We start from the raw sequence: 18,971 nt of genomic DNA, 5'->3' as shown, positions 1-18,971 counted from the left end.
CTCTCAACCACTGCGCCACCAGGGAAGCCCAATAGTATTACTTTTTAATGAGTCTTTTGAAGTCTCTTTCATTATAAACAGCCTGTATTCCCCAGAGATAACAAGTTGCAGTGCCAGATATTTGCATTTCACTTGAAACAAAACCAAGGGTTTGAATGTTTTAAATATAAGCAAATCTAATTCTCCTGTGTCTAGAGAAACTGTATAATGAACCATATGTATGAGGCTTAAGCACACAGATGCGGAAGATTCTCTGTCTCTCTTGTTCTCTCTCTCTCTCCCTCCTTTTATATTTTCTTAAAAACGCTGGTAGAGCTCAAAATTGGCACCAAGTAGCAAAAATCTCCACCCAGCCAAGCAAATCACTACAGCTGGAGTGGAACTGGGGCTCCTGTTGGGTGCACACGGAGGTGGGTCTCTTCCTGGTTCCGGCTTCTCCTCGGAAGTCCAAGGCTCCATCGTTCCCCCGCCCCCATTGCTCAGCGCCTCCAGTCTTTGCAATTAGACATTCTCTCTTAGGTGACTGATTTCAGGTCTTTGTTACGGTTGCCTTATGGGTTCATTTGGAGGAGATGGCCCCCTAGCTGCTGCCAGAGAGGTCTCAAGCCGCCATCCCGCTGCTGGAATGGGCCTTCATCTGGTGGGGGCCCTATGGCTTTTTTCTCTTACTCCCCTCATAGCCCTCCCTACCTCTGGGCCACCTTGACCTCTGGCCAGGGTTGCCGATATGGCCTTAATTGGTCTTCCGACCTTTAGTCTTCCCTTCCATTCTCCTCACTGAAGTGATCTTTCTGCAGCTCAAATCTGGTTATTTCATTGGCCTGTGTCATACTTATCTGTGGCTCCCGATTGTGTTCTAGATACACTTTAAAGCCCTTAACCTGGTGCACCTGAACCTTCATGGTCTGGACCAGGGGTCCCCAACCCTTGAGCTGTGGACCGGTAGTGGTCCGAGGCCTGTTAGGAACCGGGCCGCACAGCAGGAGGTAAGTGGCGGGCGAGGGAGCAAAGCTTCATCTGCCGCTCCCCACCGCGCCCCATCGCTCGCATTACCGCCTGAACCATCCTCTCCCCGCCCCACGCCCCTGGTCCGTGGAAAAATTGTCTTCCACGAAACTGGTCCCTGTGCCAAAAAGGTTGAGGACCGCTGGTCTGGACCGTCTTGAGGCAACTCCACTTGCATCTCCTCTGCACTGTCAGCCCATTCTATCTGTATGTAGCTCAACCAAGCTACTTTCAGGAGATGGCTATTTTCTGGCATTTTAAGGTGTCTTTGCAAATGCTGTTCCTTTTCCTTGCCTTGCCCTGCATGTTTTGTAGCACTGCTTCTCAGACTTGAGTGTGCTTTGTATCATCTAGAGTGCCTGTTAAATCGCAGATGCCTGAGCCTCACTCCCAGAATTGATGATTCACTAGGTGTGGCGTAGGGCCTGGGCTTCTGTATTTCTGACGAGTCCCCAGGTGATACGGATGCGGGCGGTCGGTGGAACGACTCCCAGCCGCGGAGCTCCAGAGTTCCCTGTCTCACCACAGCTCACACCTCACTGTTTTGCGACTGCCCGTCTTTCTCCCTCACTGGACTCTAGGCTTCCTGGGAAAAAGAATGTGTTTGACCATCAGAGAGTATCCCTAGTGACTAGTGTCTGGGATGTTGGTGATGTTGAATAAGTGTCTGTGAATGAATGAATGAGCAGGTCAGTGTTTCTGCAGCAAAGTTCACATCATTTGGCTTCTTGTAGTATAGATTAGCTTTCTTTTGGAATATTTCGGCTTCAGGGAACGTGGAATGTGATCCGCCCCTTCTACCTATCTCTGAAATCACTCACTTAATGAATAAGGAACATGAAACCTCTCCATAGAGATCAGACCATGGGACCGACAGGGACGTCTGTTGATAGATCTCAAACTTTAAAATATGAAATGGGGACTTCCCTGGTGGTGCAGTCGATAAGACTCTGCGCTCCCAGTGCAGGGGGCCTGGGTTCCATCCCACTGGATCCCACATGCATGCCGCAACTAAGGAGCCTGCTGCCGCAACTAAGACCTGGTGCAACCAAATAAATAAATATTTAAAAAAATCAAGTTATTCTTTAAAAAAATAAAATAAAATATGAAATGGACTCATGGGCTTTCTTTCATTACACACAGCATAGAGTAGTGTTTTTGCATCTCTTTCAACATAAGACATACCCCTGAAGTTGTTAGAGCCCGTCAATAAGTGGCCCCCACCCGACTTCTGTAGTGTCTGTGCTGAGCCTGCTAGGGGCTATGTGCAGAATGAAGGCTAAGATGATATGGTTCTCGCCCTCCAGCTCGAAACCTGAATGAAGATATTTAACAAACAGCACTTTAAATGTTCAAACTGTGTGATACTTAGCATACTTATAATAAGGATTCATATTTTCTAAGATGCTCAAATCACTTGATTTATCAAATCAATTCAAAACATGCAGTGAGAAGCAAGGGGAAAGAGATGGGGGTAGGTTAAGATGTTTCGGGCAGGCTGGTAGAAGGGCCACACCAGGTACGGGTTGCCTGGTGTTCACATGCCCTCTCTCATTGTTGGAAGGCACTTTTTTTTTTTTTTTTTGACTGCGTTGGGTCTTTGTCGTTGCGCGCGGGCTTTTTCTAGTTGCGGCGAGTGGAGGCTAGTCTTTGTTGTGGTGTGCAGGCTTCTCACTGCAGTGGCTTCTCGTGTTGCGGAGCACGGACTCTAGGTGTGCGGGCTTCAGTAGTTGTGGCACGTGGGCTCAGTAGTTGTGGCTCGCAGGCTCTAGAGCGCAGGCTCAGTAGTTGTGGCATACGGGCTTAGTTGCTCCGCGGCATATGGGATCTTCCCGGACCAGGGCTCAAACCCGCGTCCCCTGCGTTGGCAGGCAGATTCTTAACTACTGAGCTACCAGGGAAGCCCTGGCACTTTTGGTTTTAAGGAGCAGGAATTCTCCTTGTCAGCTCTTAAGTTTTCTTGAGAAGGAGGAAGGGGTTGGGGTTCTCATGGGAATCCAAGAAATGAGAGACGAGGATTGGCCCAGTGGTCCCTAGGAATGGGAGTTCTTGGTTATTCATGTTTGTTCCGCCATGAACAGACTAGCTGAGTTTGCTTCACTGTCCATTTGCCTTTTGGCTGCCAGCAGCCACCCTCACCCCGGACTCTTTCTAGTACTTGCACTCCTCACAGATTCTGCTTGTGCTCACTTCTTGCTCCCTTGTGACTTTAAGTCCCAGTTGGCCTTTGCTTGGCACCCCCGCCCTGCTGTGCATCTGCTCAGGGTCTGCTTTCTCTGCTTGTTGATCTTTCTACTTTTTATCCACATCCACAAGAATGAGCATCTGGCACAGCTTGTCCTCGCTAGAGAAAAGCTTTCTGTGCCAGAGCATCCCAGAGGCCAGCAACTGTGAGCCCACCCACACTTACTTGGACTCAGCTGGGGGAGACCGGGCATGAGGTGGGCCATGCTGTGCACATGTGGTTCCAGACCCATCTTCGTAGCCAAGCTGAGCTGGGGGTTGGGGGCAGGTAGCGCCTCTGCAGTGGCTGTGGGCCTGGCAGGTACGTCAGAGAGTCCTTTGGGGCCATGGGACTTGAGGATGGGTAGGATTTTTTTTTTAATTAATTAATTTTATTTTTGGCTGTGTTGGGTCTTCGTTTCTGTGCGAGGGCTTTCTCTAGTTGTGGCAAGCGGGGGCCACTCTTCATTGCTGTGCGCGGGCCTCTCACTATCGCGGCCTCTCTTGTTGTGGAGCACAGGCTCCAGACGCTCAGGCTCAGTAGTTGTGGCTTATGGGCCTAGTTGCTCCACGGCATGTGGGATCCTCCCAGACCAGGGCTCGAACCCGTGTCCGCTGGATTAGCAGGCAGATTCTCAACCACTGCACTACCAGGGAAGCCCAGATGGGTAGGATTTGGGGGGGCTGGGATCAGAGGAAGGGTGGTCTGGGGAGAATATGCAAACCTGACCCATGAGGAGAGAGCATGTGGGCTATCAGAAGCCTGATATGAGTGACCAAGGAGGAGGCTGGATTATAAGGGCCCTAAAAGCCAGGTGGAGGAGGGGGATTTGTTTTATTGGGCAATAGGTCATCCTGAAAGCTTTTAAGCAGAGGAATCGGTCACTTTCTCCTGTCCATTTCCGATTCCTGCTGTCAGATTAGACTTGAGACCTGCTAAGAGACCACTGATGCCACTCAGGGGTCAAATAATATGGGAGAGGAAATAGGGTGAGCAGATGGTTATGGGATGACACTACCAGCAACGACTGGGTATGGCAGCTTTGGTTCCAGGTGGGAAGGAGAGTGCATTTTAGGGGAGTAGAAGCTTCCATGTCAGCGCCAGGGAATGCAGCAGCCAATACCTAGCATGGAGATTTTGGCAACAGATTAAAAAAAAGTGGACACGTATTTGCTGACTGCAGGGGTTCAGTGAAGGATATGGGCATGTCCCTTAAGCTCTCTGAGCCTTGGTTTCCTCATCTGGGAAAAGGATACTAATACCTGCTGTGTCTACCTCTCAAATGTTTGAGGTGGTCAGGTGAGATAGGGGTGTATGAAATGCTTTGTAAATTTCAAAACACTCTATGAATTTAAGGCATTAACTACTGGATAGTGACTTTCAGGGCATTTAAAAACGGTTTGATTTAGATTTAGTGGAAACTCATCTAGTATGCAAACTTCAAAGATGGCATCTCAAGGTCATATCACAGCTCAAACTTTTTACAGAGTTGTTTCTTCTCTGAATGGCATCAGAGGAGAGCCAAGTGTTCCAGGGAAGAGTTACTTCCAGAATGTGGTGTGTGTTTGTTGTGGAGGTTGAGGCAGGGAGCAGAGACGGTCTGCTGTCTTTTCTGGGGATAGTGAGTAGAATACCCTCCTAATGATTAATTCCTTGGTAGTGTGTTCATTCAGAAGCAGGCACCTTGATGGGTATTAGTAGTAATACCTCTCTCCTTCTTTCCTAGTCTCCTTTTGTCTTAAAGGCTCACCCTCCTTGTGTTTACCTTTTAGTTCCATGAAGGTGGCCCTTGGCAAGTAGCACCTTAGCCTTAGGGTAGATGGGAGGGATGCAACAAAGCCCTGTGCTGCTCCTTCCAGAATCACCATTTTTGCTTCTTTCCCCATTGCTTAGCAGAGCTCTTTTCTCCTGCACTACTACTTTGGTTCTCTGTATCCTTAAAATCTCAAATTTGGCTTGCATGCCCCCTAGTGGCAGGTCGGATGCACCCCTTGTTACCCTGTTTGTTGTGGTACCATGACAGCCCATCTTTGCACTCAGCTCTATTACTAAGTAGAACCCCCAGTTCACAGATGTGGAAGGAGAGGTTTGGTGATCCTGACTTGCCACTCAGGTGGGACCTGGGGACGTGGGACTTGATTCGGAGCTTTTGATTCCCAGATTTATACAACGGGAATGCCTCAGAAAGAAAGATGGTGTGGTTATAGCTGTTCTAGATTTTTAAAAAATGGTTTAAAAAGAATCTAGATTATCTTACTATTTACTCAACTAATTTGAACGGATCAAAATGTGGTGAATATTTGAAGAAAAGAACAATTGTATTTTTTTCCCCTTCATCACATTGGAAAATCTTTTGTCACTCACCCAAGTGTTCAATATTTCATGCTCAGACCTGTTAACAACTTTGGGAAATACAAAAGAAAGGTATAAAGCATGATGTCTGACCTTCAGAAGTTTACATTCCCATTAAATTCTACTCACAAGGTGTTTAAATTCATTCCCTTGAGGAAAAAAAATTATAATGCTTGGGTTTAATATTTCTACTTTGTTTCACAAAAGACAGATTCTGTGAGCATCTGCTTATTGATTTCTTTTTAAAGTCCTTTTCAGTGGAGAGAGAACTGCAGGATAACAACAGTAGTTACCCAGATGAACCGTGGAGGATAACGGAAGAGCAGCGCGAGTATTATGTCAACCAGTTCCGGTCCCTTCAGCCTGATCCGAGTTCCTTCATTTCAGGTAACAAAGTCTGGTGGGTGAGAACACGGGTCCCAGCTCACTGTCTCACATAAATAACAGCGCCCATCTTGAGAAATAGTCCACACAAAATGAGTACAACAACCTTCTATGATTTTAGTTTGTTTTTCTCTGAGGTTGAATGTCTCATCAATTATAAACCATGCAGAAAAACACTTGGCAGTGATATTGGGAAAGTTATGTTTCCGTTTCAAAGGGGGGTTAAATGGGAATTTGGAGCATCCTGGTTCAGATCCTGTGCCTTATTAGCTGGAGCAGTTCCTGAAATTAGTGCCGCACCTTTAATTGCATACTCACTATGTTGGTGTTACAGCAAGGACATAGTGTAGCCTCCCAAAGAGTTGCTGTCACAGGTCTCCTTATGTTATATACACCTTAGAGTTCAAGTTCATGTTCGTTTTCTTTGGCTGCAGTCTTTCTCCTCTGGTTTTTCTGAGAGAAAATATGGGAGGAAAATTGGCCAGCATTTTTATGTCCACATGTTAGTTCTTCTGGGTTATCTTCAGAAATACATATTCCTATTGAATTCTCATGCAAAATTCAAGCTGAGAGGAACTGATTTAATTCCCACGTGCCTACATTTCACCCGGCTGAAGACTAAACAAACAGTGAAATAGTAGAGTCTGGAAGACAAATTCATAAAACTTCCTTTTTATATTTCAATTGTGAAGAATAACAATATGTGCTTGATAATTGTAACCTGACATATCGCAGTGTGGACTAAGATTAATTTTCTCTCGTGAAATAAGGTGCGTAGTTGAAATGTACCTGTATAAACGCAGATATCATTTTCTGGTTGGTGGTAATGGCTTTATTTGAAGGCAGAATATTGTAGATACAAAAAATTAACGTTGACAACGTGATTTTAAAAAAAAGCAGAAACCCAGATTGCATTTATTGACCACTTGCTAACTTTACCCACTGCTTAAGTGAGTTTTTTCACAATGTATGCAGATATTTAACCAAATACAAATAGGTAGCTGTTAGGAATGTTTTTATTTTCTTTTAACCTTTTCATTTTGCAGAATTTCAAATACAGACACAACTGAAGTGGCTAGTATAACAAACTCCTATGTACCTATCAGTCAGCTCTCACAATTTGGTTTTATTTATACCCTCTCTCAGCCTAGACGGTTTTGAAGCAATTACCAGACTATTTCATTTGAAAATATTTCAGGATGTATCTGTAAAGATAAGGCCTCTTTTAAAAACATAACCACAACTCATTAGCACATTAAAAAAACCCCCGCAAATTACTTAATATCAAGTCTTGTTCAGACTTCCCCAATTATCTCACAAATGCCTTTTAAAAAAGTTTAGTTTGATCAAGGTCAGGAGAGGTTCATACATTGCAATTAGTTGATGTCCCTTTTTAGAAAGCATCTTTATTTAGATGTAATTTACATACTCTAAATTCACCCATTTAAAGTATACAATTCAATGATTTTAGTGTAGTATAGTCACAATCTAGATTTAGAGCACCTCCCCCCAATAAACTACCAACTTATTAGCATTTATTCCCCATTCCTGCTCTCCCCACCCCCAAGCCCTAGGTTACCGTTAAACTACTTTCTCTCTATATAGAGTTGCCTGTTCTGGGCTGTTCATATAAATGAAATTGCATAATAAGTGTTTTTTGGTGTCTGACCTCTTTCACTTAGCATAATGTTTTTAAGGTTCATCCATGTTGCGGTATGTACCAGAGCTTCGTTCCTTTTTATGGACGAATATCATTCCATTGTATGGATAGACCCCATTTTATTTATCTGTTCATCAGTTGATTGACTTTTGGGTTGTTTTGGCTGTTAAGAATAATGCTGCTGTGAACGTTTGTGTACAAGTTTTTGTGTAGATGTATGTTTTTATTTCTCTTGGATATATACCTAGGAGTGGAATTGCTGGATCATAGGATAACTCTGTATTTAACCATTTGAGGACTAGTCAGACTGTTTTCCAAAGTGGCTGCACCATTTTACATTGCCACCAGTAGTGTCTTACTCCACATCCTTGCCAACACTTGTTTTTATCTCTTGATTGTAGCCGTTCTAGTGGATGTGAAGTGATATCTCTCTCTGGATGAAGAATGACATTGAGCATCTTTTCATGCTCTTACTGTCCATTTGTATATCTTCTTTGGAGAAATGCCTATTCAGATACTTTGCCATTTTTTAAAAAAAATCGTTGAGTGGAAAGAGTTCTCTGTGTATTCTAGACACAGGTTCCTTATCAGACATATGATTTGTAAATATTCTTTTCCCAATCTGTGGCTTGTCCTTTTATTTTCCTAATGGTATCTTGCGAAGCAAAAAAGTTTAATTTTGCTGTTCCGTTTATTTTTTCTCTTGTTGCGTGTGCTTTTGGTGTCATATCTAAGAAACCATTGCTTAATCCAAGGTCATATTAATTTTTTTATTATTATTATTATTATTGGCCACGCCGTGTGGCTTGTGGGATCTTAGTTCTCAGATCAGGGATTGAACCTGGGCCCTGGCAGTGAAAGCGCAGAGTCCTAACCAGTGGACTGCCAGGGAATTCCCTATATTACAGTTTTATTTCTTATATTTAGTTCTTTCGTCCAATTTGAGCTAAGTTTTGCATATGATATGGGGTAGGGGTTCAAATTCATTCTTTTGCATGTGAATATCTAGTTGTCCCAGCACCATTTGTTGAAAAAACTATTCTTTCCCCCATTTAATTGTTTTAGGTTCCCTGTCAAAATTCAACTGACTGTAAGTGTGAGGGTTTATTTCTTTACCAATTCTGTTTCACTGATTTGTATGTCTAGCCTAATGCCAATACCACACTGTCTTGATTATTATAGTAAGTATTTGAAATTGGATAGTGAGAGTTCTCCAACTTTGTGCTTTTCAGTTTTATTTGTTTTGATTTCAAGTTTTAAGGATTGTGTTCTTAAAATTTAATTTTTTACTTATATAAAATATTAACACAGTCCTAAAGTTGAGTCTACAAAACAAGCTACATTCAAAGAAGTCTAGTTCCTGTCCCTATCTCCTCTACCTTGTTCCTATAGGTAAACATCTTGTTTAATGGCTTATTTGTCTGTTTTTAAAAATAGAAGCAAATACGTGTATGCACATATCTCTCTATGTGTGTGTGTGTTCTTATCTCCGTATTTTCTTAGATAAGTGGTAGCATACTACTTACTCTTTCCTCCACCTTGCTTTTTTCACTTAATATATTCTGGTGATTACTCTGTAGTCGTATGTAGAGATATTATTTCTTGTTTCTTCTTACAGATTGTGTGAATGTGCAGTCATTTATTCAGCCAATTCTTTATTGGGATTACTTCTAGTCCTTTGCTATTACATATATTTCTCTTGTAAATAGCCTTCTGCATATGTCTTTTTATATTTTTGTTAGTGTATCCTTGGATAATTTGGAAGTGGGATTACCGGGTCAAATGTGATTTTGCAAAACACCCCTTCTTTGGGGTTGTGCCATTTTGTCACCCCACCAGCATTGTATGAGGTGCCTGTTTTCCCATAGTCTTGTTATCAAAACACGTTATTGAACTTTTGTATTTTTCCCATCTGATAGGCAAGAAATCATGTCTTTGTGTGGCTTTAACTTACAGATGTCTCACGAACAAGGTTGAACATTTTTTTTCAATATGATTAAGAGTCAGTTGCATCTATTTCTTTGAACTCTCATAGCTCAATCCATTTTTACAGTGGTTTACTGGTCTTTATTATTTTTTAAAAATCTGTATATATTGGATGTATTAACATTCAGTCACTGATGGATCAATGCTGTGGGTAGCTGTAGTTTACTGGGCTGAGAGACCCCTTGTAAGAAAAAGTCTGGATTCATGGTTTTGATCTTTGACTGCTGACAGCTTTTAAGCCTCCCTTCTACCTCTTCTGCCCCACATGTGGCTCTCGGGTGGATCTGAAAATGGCTGGAGAGAGCAAGGAAAGGAGACTTGTTTGGGGTTTCTCTGTTGCTTGGGGGTGGGGCTGGGGCGAGGGTTCCAGCTCACCGTTTGAACTTCTGTCAGCACCGAAGGAGGGAGCACCTGGCTTGCTCAAGTGCTCCTTCTCTGCCCTCGTTAGCCATCATCTTCCCTGTGGGCGCCACCCAACCACTCTGGGACACTGTGGGCCGACAGTCTCTCTCCACTGTGTGAAGTCCAGGCCAGGTCTCTAGCTGTGGGTTTGAGCCTATTATACTTTGAAGAAAGGAGATCAGGAGGGAAAAAGAAGAATGAAATTAGGGGAGAATGCCTTTCTATGTATAAAATAGCTGGCAAATGGGCTTTCAAGACATTTCTGACAAATGTTTGACAAGGCAAGGAGGCTGCATGGATGGCCAACAGTCCTGGGTCAGCATTATTTCCAGGATGCTCTTGGGGGAGAAGGCTCATTCATTTATAGGGTACTTTGTCTTTGATCCTTCATCTATCAAAGGAAAATAAGTCTGCCTTAGGGTCCACTATAATCCTTTGTTTCAAGGCCAGTTAGAAGTCTCGTGCTGGCTAAGGAAAGATTTTTGACTTTATCAGTTTAGAATAGAGTTTAGGGCTTTGATTTGAGTGTTCTTTGTGTTAGACTTGAGGCTTTTGAATTGTGAAACTGTTTTGAGAGCAGAAAGCATAAAAATTTCAATCTCAGTAAGGATTGGGTGTAAACATTTTAAGTGCAATTGGGACTTGAAGCTACGTTACATGTAAAATGAAATGATTACCTGATTTCCATTGATATTGGTAAATTTGCAATGAATAAAGAAAGTAGCAAGAGGTTCCTGGATACGATTCTTGAAGAGCCACCAAGAGATCTTAAATCTCACTGAAACGCTTTCTCAAGATGTCTGTCTTCTTATCTCTAGTATGATGAGATTAATGGTGTTAGTTTTTCTTTTTTGCTGTTTCCTACCATGATCGTGTATTACTTTTGCATCCGTTCATTAAAAGTGCTCGACAGATTTTTACTTTGATAATTTTGATAGTTATCTTTTGAATTTTTAGTAAATTTTGCATATTTTTGGAAATAGAAGGAATTCATATAATTTTCATGTCATAATTAAGTATTATGCCGTTAGTTCTTTTGCCCTATTGTAATTTACATACTCTTTTAAAAGCTGTTTGTATGTTGCTTTTAGCCACACAATTCGTAGTTGCTTTGATGAATAATTATATTTGTGGTTATATGGTAGGAGTTGCTGAGTGAAAAAAATGGTGATTCATTTACATATAAATATAAAAGCTGCTCTAGATAAGTAATTCATGATTTATTTAAACAATGACTCTTGACAGGTTCTGTGGCCAAGAACTTCTTCACCAAATCAAAGCTTTCCATTCCAGAACTCTCCTATATATGGTAAGTACAGTTAATGCCTCATAGTATCATACTGTTATCCATAGCCATCCCTTAGCTCCTACTTTTGCATTTTAAAAATCTAATCTTTTGAATTTTTTAAAAATCAGACTAAGAGAATGAAAAGAACTTAGATTATTGTCGCTTTGAAGATTAAGTAAGTTATATGAAAAGCACAATGAATAGCGTCTGGCACATACTACGCACTGTTTTGGCTCTTACTTAAAAAGCAATTTCCTAATTATTATCCTCACGTAGATGCCTTTTCAGTCTAAGCAGTTGTGTGAGCATATGAGAATTTCCATCTTGTGTGTTTTATTTTCAGATTTTTCTACTTGATGTGGTGTAAGTGACCAGAGAACCTTGAAAAGCTATTCTTTATAATATTTTATGAGGCCAGGTGAACAGAAGTTCCACAAATATTTTGGAATTAAGTTAAATTTGACTCTTCTCGCTGCCTCTGAGCTTCGTAAATTTGGCTGGTGTTTATCAGCTGGGCCCCGGTTCAGACTTGCACATGTGGCGTGCCCGGTGCTTTGCTGCAGTGCCGGCTCCATCACCGGCTCCAGAAGGGCTGTGCTGGTTGGTCCAGATGGCTCTGTTTGCGTTTATGGAAACGCTCCATACCTCTGTAAACTCTCGGCTGCGTGTGGGCTCTTCTTCCTCAAGACTGGGCGGGAGACCACACTGTGATAAATATATAATGAAAATATTGGAATATTTATGTAAAACTTTTTTTCATGAGGATTTACAAAAAAATTAGAGTTTAAAATTGCTTGTCATGTTTTGTGCATCATATTGGAAAACTATTCCACTGACACTTGTGAATGCCACCGTATCTGGGATCCTGAGCTGAATTTCGGTTTTTCGGCAATATATTATAGCATTCAAAAAAAAAGTGGCAAGCCTTATTAGGCTTTAAAGCTAGGAAAAAAGAGGAACTATCATTTTGTAAAGAATACAGTCTGTTTTGGCAGAATTCCCAGTCTTAACATTATTGGCATGAGGATTTCTCTCTTTTTGTTGAGACATATCCATGTAAGCTTTGTGGGATTCTCTCCACCCAGTGTTTGAAACAGTTCCCTGGCTCCTCACCTTGGGGAGATGGTGCTTTCTGACTATTCAAGGGGGACAAGGATGTGAAGGGTCCAAAGGAAAGTTCCGGAGCTTACCTTCCGTGGTTTTTCTTTCAAATAGTAACCCCCTTTCTACTATGATTGTATATGCCTTCTCGCTCTGCTTGTCCTAACACAAGCGTACTCATCTCTGTACACCTAGGAGACTGGTTGAGCTTATGGGGTCTTAGTTACTTTGGCAGATAGGCCCCTGCTTTTCAGTGGGAAACAACGGCTGAAGCAAAGATAAGCCTTTTCAAGCCTCTCCCTTTCTTCCTTTCTATCTCATCTGGTTCCAGCCTTCCCTAGTTGCTAGTTTTATCTGAAAACATCATTCAGCGAGTATTTACTGAGCTTACTTGTGTTTTCCCAGGAGGGAATTCTCAAGCAAAGTTTTGATACAACATTTGCAACTTGAAAAGTTCAAGGTTTTTCCTTAAAGCTGAGAAATGAAGTGCTTGTATCTGAGCTTGGGTAACTGAATAATGGCCAGGACACCGGTGAAAGGGCAGGGCCAGCCCTTCCTCTGACTGTTTTGAGCACCAGGTCCGGGGCTGTTCACACAACTCATTTACTGAATGACTGTCAACTAAGTGTGAATTGTGGGCATCGTTTTCCTTTTTGTCCCATAGTGTGTTTTACTTGTGTAGTCTGTTGTAAAACAGATCTATTGGAGAATCTGAAGAATTTCAATTTTTATTTATAAAGTGCCACTCATGCTAGTGGTGTCGATTTTCCTTCCTCCGTGTGGCCCCCTGAGATTTTATATGGGTTTGGGGACCCTGCAGGGCCTCCACCAGAGAGCCTGGGAGTCATGTTTGCATGTTTGAGGCTGAGTAACTTTCCTTCTGAGCCCCGTGTTAGGCGCTCATAACATCTGCTTTCCTTAGGGAATTGAGCGATGCTGACTGTGATGGAGCCCTGAGCCTGCCGGAGTTCTGTGCTGCGTTTCATCTCATTGTGGCCCGGAAGAACGGCTACCCACTGCCTGAGGGCCTGCCTCCAACTCTGCAGCCAGAGTACCTGCAAGCAGGTAATGCCTCATCATAAATCCTAAACCTTAGGCGTTTCCTTCCAGACCTTGGAAGAGAGTTTTGTTCCTTAAGATGTTGTCCAGACACTTTGTGGAGTCCTTTGTATACACAGTTACTGTTCATTAACTGATATTAGACTCTCACAACTTATAATGTGAGGCATAGGGATGATCTAGCAAATGTGAGTCATCTCTTATCTCCATTCTAGTACTGTCTGGATGGATTTGAACCAAAGCCACGTAACCCTTTCATGAAAATTGTGGACCAGGCAACTACTGAATCCCCAGCTGATAAAAAATTAGGAGGAAGATCTTCCTGTAGAGCCAATGCTGACTTAGCATCTTTAGGCCCAGCCCGATGTCCCCGAGTGGCCTTGGGCAACGGAATGGACTAGGAGTCCTGTACCTAATGAAAAAGTTTAAAAATTACATGCAGTGAAATGTATGAAAGGCTCCGATCTTAAATGTACACTCGATTTTTAAAATATGTATCCACCCATGTAACTGCAATCAGATATAGAACATTCTAGCACGCCAGAAAGTTAGAATAGAGCTCTCTTTGTCTTTCTCATTAATAAAACAGTTACCCCCAAATCCTTTGGATAGGAAAGAGTCATGGTGAGTCCAACCTTTGTATTAACTTCTTTGGAAGATTGAAAAAATTAATAGTGTCTCTTGCCCTTTCAAAGGCAGTGGGCTGATTTCTGATGTGAATTTTATTATTCACAGAAGTATAGCCTTCATCGAAAGGGTCCAGAAATAGCTGGTGCTTTCAACAGACTTTCTCACTTTTTAGAGAGGGCCTCTAAAACATGAGAGCTTAGTCATTGATGATTATTGGCAGGAGGGAACCAGTGTCTAAAGAAAATGTGATTAGTCATGAACAGATCATAAATTTCCTGGTTAGATCTGGAAAGGCCTTAGATTATCTTGTCTTGTCTCCTCCTCATAACGACACTAGATTCAAAGTACCCAGTGACTTATCTAAGTCAGTCTTCGGGTCTCTGACTCTTAAATAAAAAGTCTGTCATTCTGTGTTAGGTAGTGACGGGGTGAAGGCTCAACCAAAAGGAAGAGACTAAGTATGTGGCTGGTGCCAGGGACCGGTGAACATGTTGGGGGAAGCATGACCCATTCTGGAATCTTGCCCAGAGGCCCTCAGATAATGTACAAAGGGGAGGGTTCAGAGAGCAAAAGCTATTACTTGTTTCAGAGCTTGGACTTTGCTAATAGCAGCTGCTTTCTGACTCCAGCGGGCCGTAACTCCAGCGTGTTCCCCTTCCTTACAGTCTGGGGGAGACCCTCAGGGGTCCCCAGGAACTAGTTTGCAGTTGGGCAGCATGACGCACTGCTCTGTTTCCTCTTTAGTGTCTCTCTCTGTGTCCCTGTCTCTGTCTCGCTGTCTCTCCCCCCTCTCTTTCCTGTTTGGGGTCTTGAGGAATGCTGTTTCCTTGTTCTTATGTGGTGTGGCTATGGAACCTAGGCTGGGTGTCATGACTTCTTATTTGAGGAGTCACTTTGTAGGTGTTCAGGTGTTTCACGGAGTGTTTCAAAAGTCACTGATGAAATTTTTAAAGGTCTGAAAACCCTGAGCAAAAAGCGTATTAACAAAAGAGAAATAGCCTCTTGATTCCTTTACTGCTGCAAATGGCTGCTTTTACCTTGCTTACGCAGTACAGGGGAGTCTAAAAAATAGAGCCTTAGTCAAGAGCATCTCCCTTTATTTTGAATGAAGTCCACCCCCCATTTCTTAATGGCCTTTTATGGAACATGCATTTATATAGAGACAACTGAAGAAGAATCCATCATATACCCTTCAATTAAACAAAAATTGCACATCATTTCCAGAGTTTGTGGGATTAATCTTAAGTAATAATTAAATAGTTCTAACAAAAACCATGAGAGACCTCATAAAACCCCATTAAACTTAGTGATAGTATGGCAAACCCTAAGGGTTTAGTAGTTGACTTTTAAATGGTTTATTAACCTTGTTTATTTTTGTATTTGGTTCAAGAAAATGGCCAGAAGTCTTTGGGTCTTCTCTGTGCTTTTTAATTGTTTTAAATACATTTATTTATTTTATTTTTGGCTGTGTTGGGTCTTTGTTGCTGCGAGCGGGCTTTCTCTGGTTGCGGCGAACAGGCTTCTCATTGCGGTGACTTCTCTTGTTGCGGAGCACGGGCTCTAGGCACGCGGGCTTCAGTAGTTGTGGCATGCGGGCTCAGTAGTTGTGGCTCGCGGGCTCTAGCGCAAGGCTCAGTAGTTGTGGCGCAAGGGCTTAGTTGCTCTGCGGCATGTGGGATCTTCCTGGACCAGGGCTCGAACCCACGTCCCCTGTGTTGGCAGGTGATTCTTAACCACTGTGCCACCAGGGAAGTCCCTGCCAATCTATTTTTAACATTTGATTCAAAAAAATGTTTTTAAACATGGCACTAAAATTTTGATTTCTTAATAGCTGGTCTTGACAAATTTGATTTGTAGCTTCTGTTTACTGTCTACCCCAGTCTGCTTTTCCTCTTTGGAATAATGACAATTTTCCTAGTTGTTGAGACATTTTTTTTTTACTTACTTTGTGACAAAAGTGGTGAAACAGAATCTGTTTCTAAGAAATAGTGTGAGCGTTCAGTGTTAGCTTACCAGGTAGGATGGTTTTTCTTATGCTGATCCACTCAGCTACCCAGCTAACAGCTGCTGTCACTATACTATGTTGGAAGAAACCCATAATGTGATTATCTCATTGTTATAAATCAGGAAGAACTTGTGTTCTTATTTTTGTTATTCCTGCTAACCAAAAGAAATGAGTACTTCATAAAGCTTTCTTCGGCACATATCATTGTAAGATCTTGTCTATTTACTTCCAGTAGTAATAGCTAAAATGAAGTATTTCCTCAGTTAATGTTTATGGTATTCAAACTATCACCATAGTTACTGCCATTTTAAAATGCTGCTAGTAGCTTAGTTGAAACTGAAGTATTGTGATAGTGATGGTTAAGGTGGAAAATGACTTCTGTGTTACAACATGAAATGCTGACAGCATGGACCTTCCAGCAGGAGTGCTGGCAGTTCAAGCCCCTGCTCTTCATTTACTGGCTCTCTGACCTTGACTAAGGTGCTTACCTTCGCTGCTCCTTAGTTTTATTGCGTGTAAAGTGGGCATGGCAGAAGTACTAGCTTGTACACGTAAAGAACTTGAAATACTACCTCACCGTGATTAGTGCCATCTCTCGCATATAGGAGCTGGCTGATTTTGTTGCTCTATTTACCAAGCACAGAAAAGCTGCTAGGAAACGATGACCACCATGACTATAGTATATATTCTTATGCATTCTTTTTGTTTCTTCTTAGCCTTTCCTAAGCCCAAGTGGGAGTGTGCGTTATTTGATTCTTATTCTGAGTCAGTGCCAGCAAACCAACAACCCCGTGACTTGAATCGGATGGAGGTAAAAGATCTTCATATGTTAATAAGTAAGGATGTGTGTACTATTAAATCCATTAGCTGATTGTTCTTTACAAACTCTGGAAAATTTGCTTTCGTAACGATTTCTCTTAATACTTAGTACTTACCTTGGAGCTCAGCATTTCAAATCTAGACACCAGATATATCTATAATTATCTTTTTTTCTCTTCTCCCTAAAACTAGATTTGGTGAAAAAAGCAAAGTAGCCTCTTGACCTTTTAGAGGTGAAATTTAGGTATAGCCAAACTAAGCCAGGAAAACGTAAGCCAGGTTATTTGCTTCAACCGAGCTTTAATTTTGAAGTAAACATTGTAAAGTTGTATTTTTAGCAGCTGATTATTAACAAGGTGTAATGAATCAGAACAGTTTTGAGAGGAGGTTTGAGAACTGTATATGAGGGCCCCAGATCACATTGAAAGCTGCCTGATTTGGATGGTCCTCAAGAGAAACCCGAAGAATTCCTATAACGTTGGGCCACTGATGCAGGGGCTTAACTGTGTGCTTTAGGGGTCCTTATGGTTATTGTTAATATCAGCACTTTCGTCACCGTCACCACCATTATGATTGCTGTGATGACAACTTATGATATCTGCTGTTCCCAACCTGAAAAAAGTCTGGAAATGTTTCATAAATGGAGGTTTGTTCATAGGCTCCTATTACAGTGCTCCGACGTTGCAAGATGATAGAAGTCAAAGGCAGGATACAGGGCCATTTAAAAAATTTCTTGTGATTGTGTGTGATTATTTATTCTTTCCCACAAGGCTCTTGTGCCTGTAGTGCATGTTGTGGATGCCATCCTCTGCTCTTCTCTGAGCGAATCAAGCCTGCTTCTGCTGCGCCCCCTCTGATAACGTCTCTCTTGACCTCTCTACTGCTCTTTGAGTCGTAGCCTCCGTGTTCCTTTCCTCAGCAGATTTCTACTCTTGGGAAGGAGATAAAGTGATTTCAGGTGGAGTGATAGAGGTGCATTCTAAGAGTTTTGGCTTTTTCCATTTCTTTTTCTGTAGAATGTGTATGATGGTGAAGCAAGTATGATTGTCAGTCACTTTTCCCGGCCCTCGGTGTACTCTGGGGTTGCTGACAGTGTACGGAGAAGTTTGTCTGTCAGGCCAGGACAGACATCTCTACAACTGTCTTATGCAGTTGCCCTGTTTTATTTTGTTTGTTTGTTTTGCTTTGTTTTTTGTTTTATTTTTAAATTTTTTTTGCTATGGGTACCCCTGCTTGTGTAAAATTATGTTGTTGTTAGGTGATTTACTAAAAACGTCATAATTCACATTTTTTCTAGTTAAACATTTTGTTCCAACTTGCCATGCTATCAGATGATCTTTGCTTTTCCAACAGAGATAAATAATGCTGTTTGTTTTTGGAGAAATTAATTACTGACTCACGTTGCTGTTCTTCGTGCACTCACTTATCATCTCTAAAAGGAAAGGAGCAAATATCCAGGTGTCTGTGAAGCCTGGAAATGGAGATATTTTAAACACAGGAATGCATGCTTGGAGTTTATTTTATTTTATTATTATTATTTTTTGGCCACGCCACATGGCTTGTGGGATCTTAGTTCCCCAACCAGCGACTGAACCTGGGCTCTTGGCAGTGAAAGCGTGTAGTCCTAACCACTGGACTGCCAGGGAATTCCCCAGGCTTGGAGTTTAGATAGATCTTGGTACCAGCCCTGTGAAGGATGACTCCGTAAAGGTGTTTGTTGTGAATGGAGCTATAGCTGAGTCAGGTCTTGAGAAGTTTGCTCAGCAGTACATCTTTTTCTAAAGACAGCAGAGCTGTACCATGTACTTATTTCCATCAAGAATTAAAGATTATAATTTCAGGGACACTTGTCTTTAGCAGTGCTTCTTAGGTTACTGGATTTCTTTCTTTTGTAAACAGGCTTATTGAGATAAAATTCATATACCATATTCATCTAAAGTATACAATTTGTATAAAGTATTCAGTGGATTTTTTTATATTGACAGTTGTGCAACCAGCACTATAGTCGAATTTTAGAACATCTTCATCACTCCAAAATGAAAACCTGTACCCATTA

The 18,971-nt window shown here is 41.9% G+C and overlaps 1 protein-coding gene across 6 annotated transcripts in view; it reads left to right on the top strand.

Moving 5' to 3' along the window:
- Positions 1-18,971, top strand: part of REPS2 (RALBP1 associated Eps domain containing 2) — a 232,492-nt gene that overhangs the window by 104,159 nt on the left and 109,362 nt on the right. For all 6 annotated transcript variants that reach the window (XM_019925644.3, XM_019925643.3, XM_019925646.3 and 3 more), the window contains 4 exons: positions 5,830-5,968; positions 11,259-11,322; positions 13,325-13,467; positions 16,813-16,907. In XM_019925644.3, coding sequence (XP_019781203.1) covers positions 5,830-5,968; positions 11,259-11,322; positions 13,325-13,467; positions 16,813-16,907 — 441 coding nt within the window. The remainder of the gene's footprint in view (positions 1-5,829; positions 5,969-11,258; positions 11,323-13,324; positions 13,468-16,812; positions 16,908-18,971) is intronic.

This window comes from Tursiops truncatus, chromosome X (assembly GCF_011762595.2).
Source record: "Tursiops truncatus isolate mTurTru1 chromosome X, mTurTru1.mat.Y, whole genome shotgun sequence".
Taxonomy (NCBI): domain Eukaryota; kingdom Metazoa; phylum Chordata; class Mammalia; order Artiodactyla; family Delphinidae; genus Tursiops; species Tursiops truncatus.
This window is presented reverse-complemented; position numbering and strand designations above follow the sequence as displayed.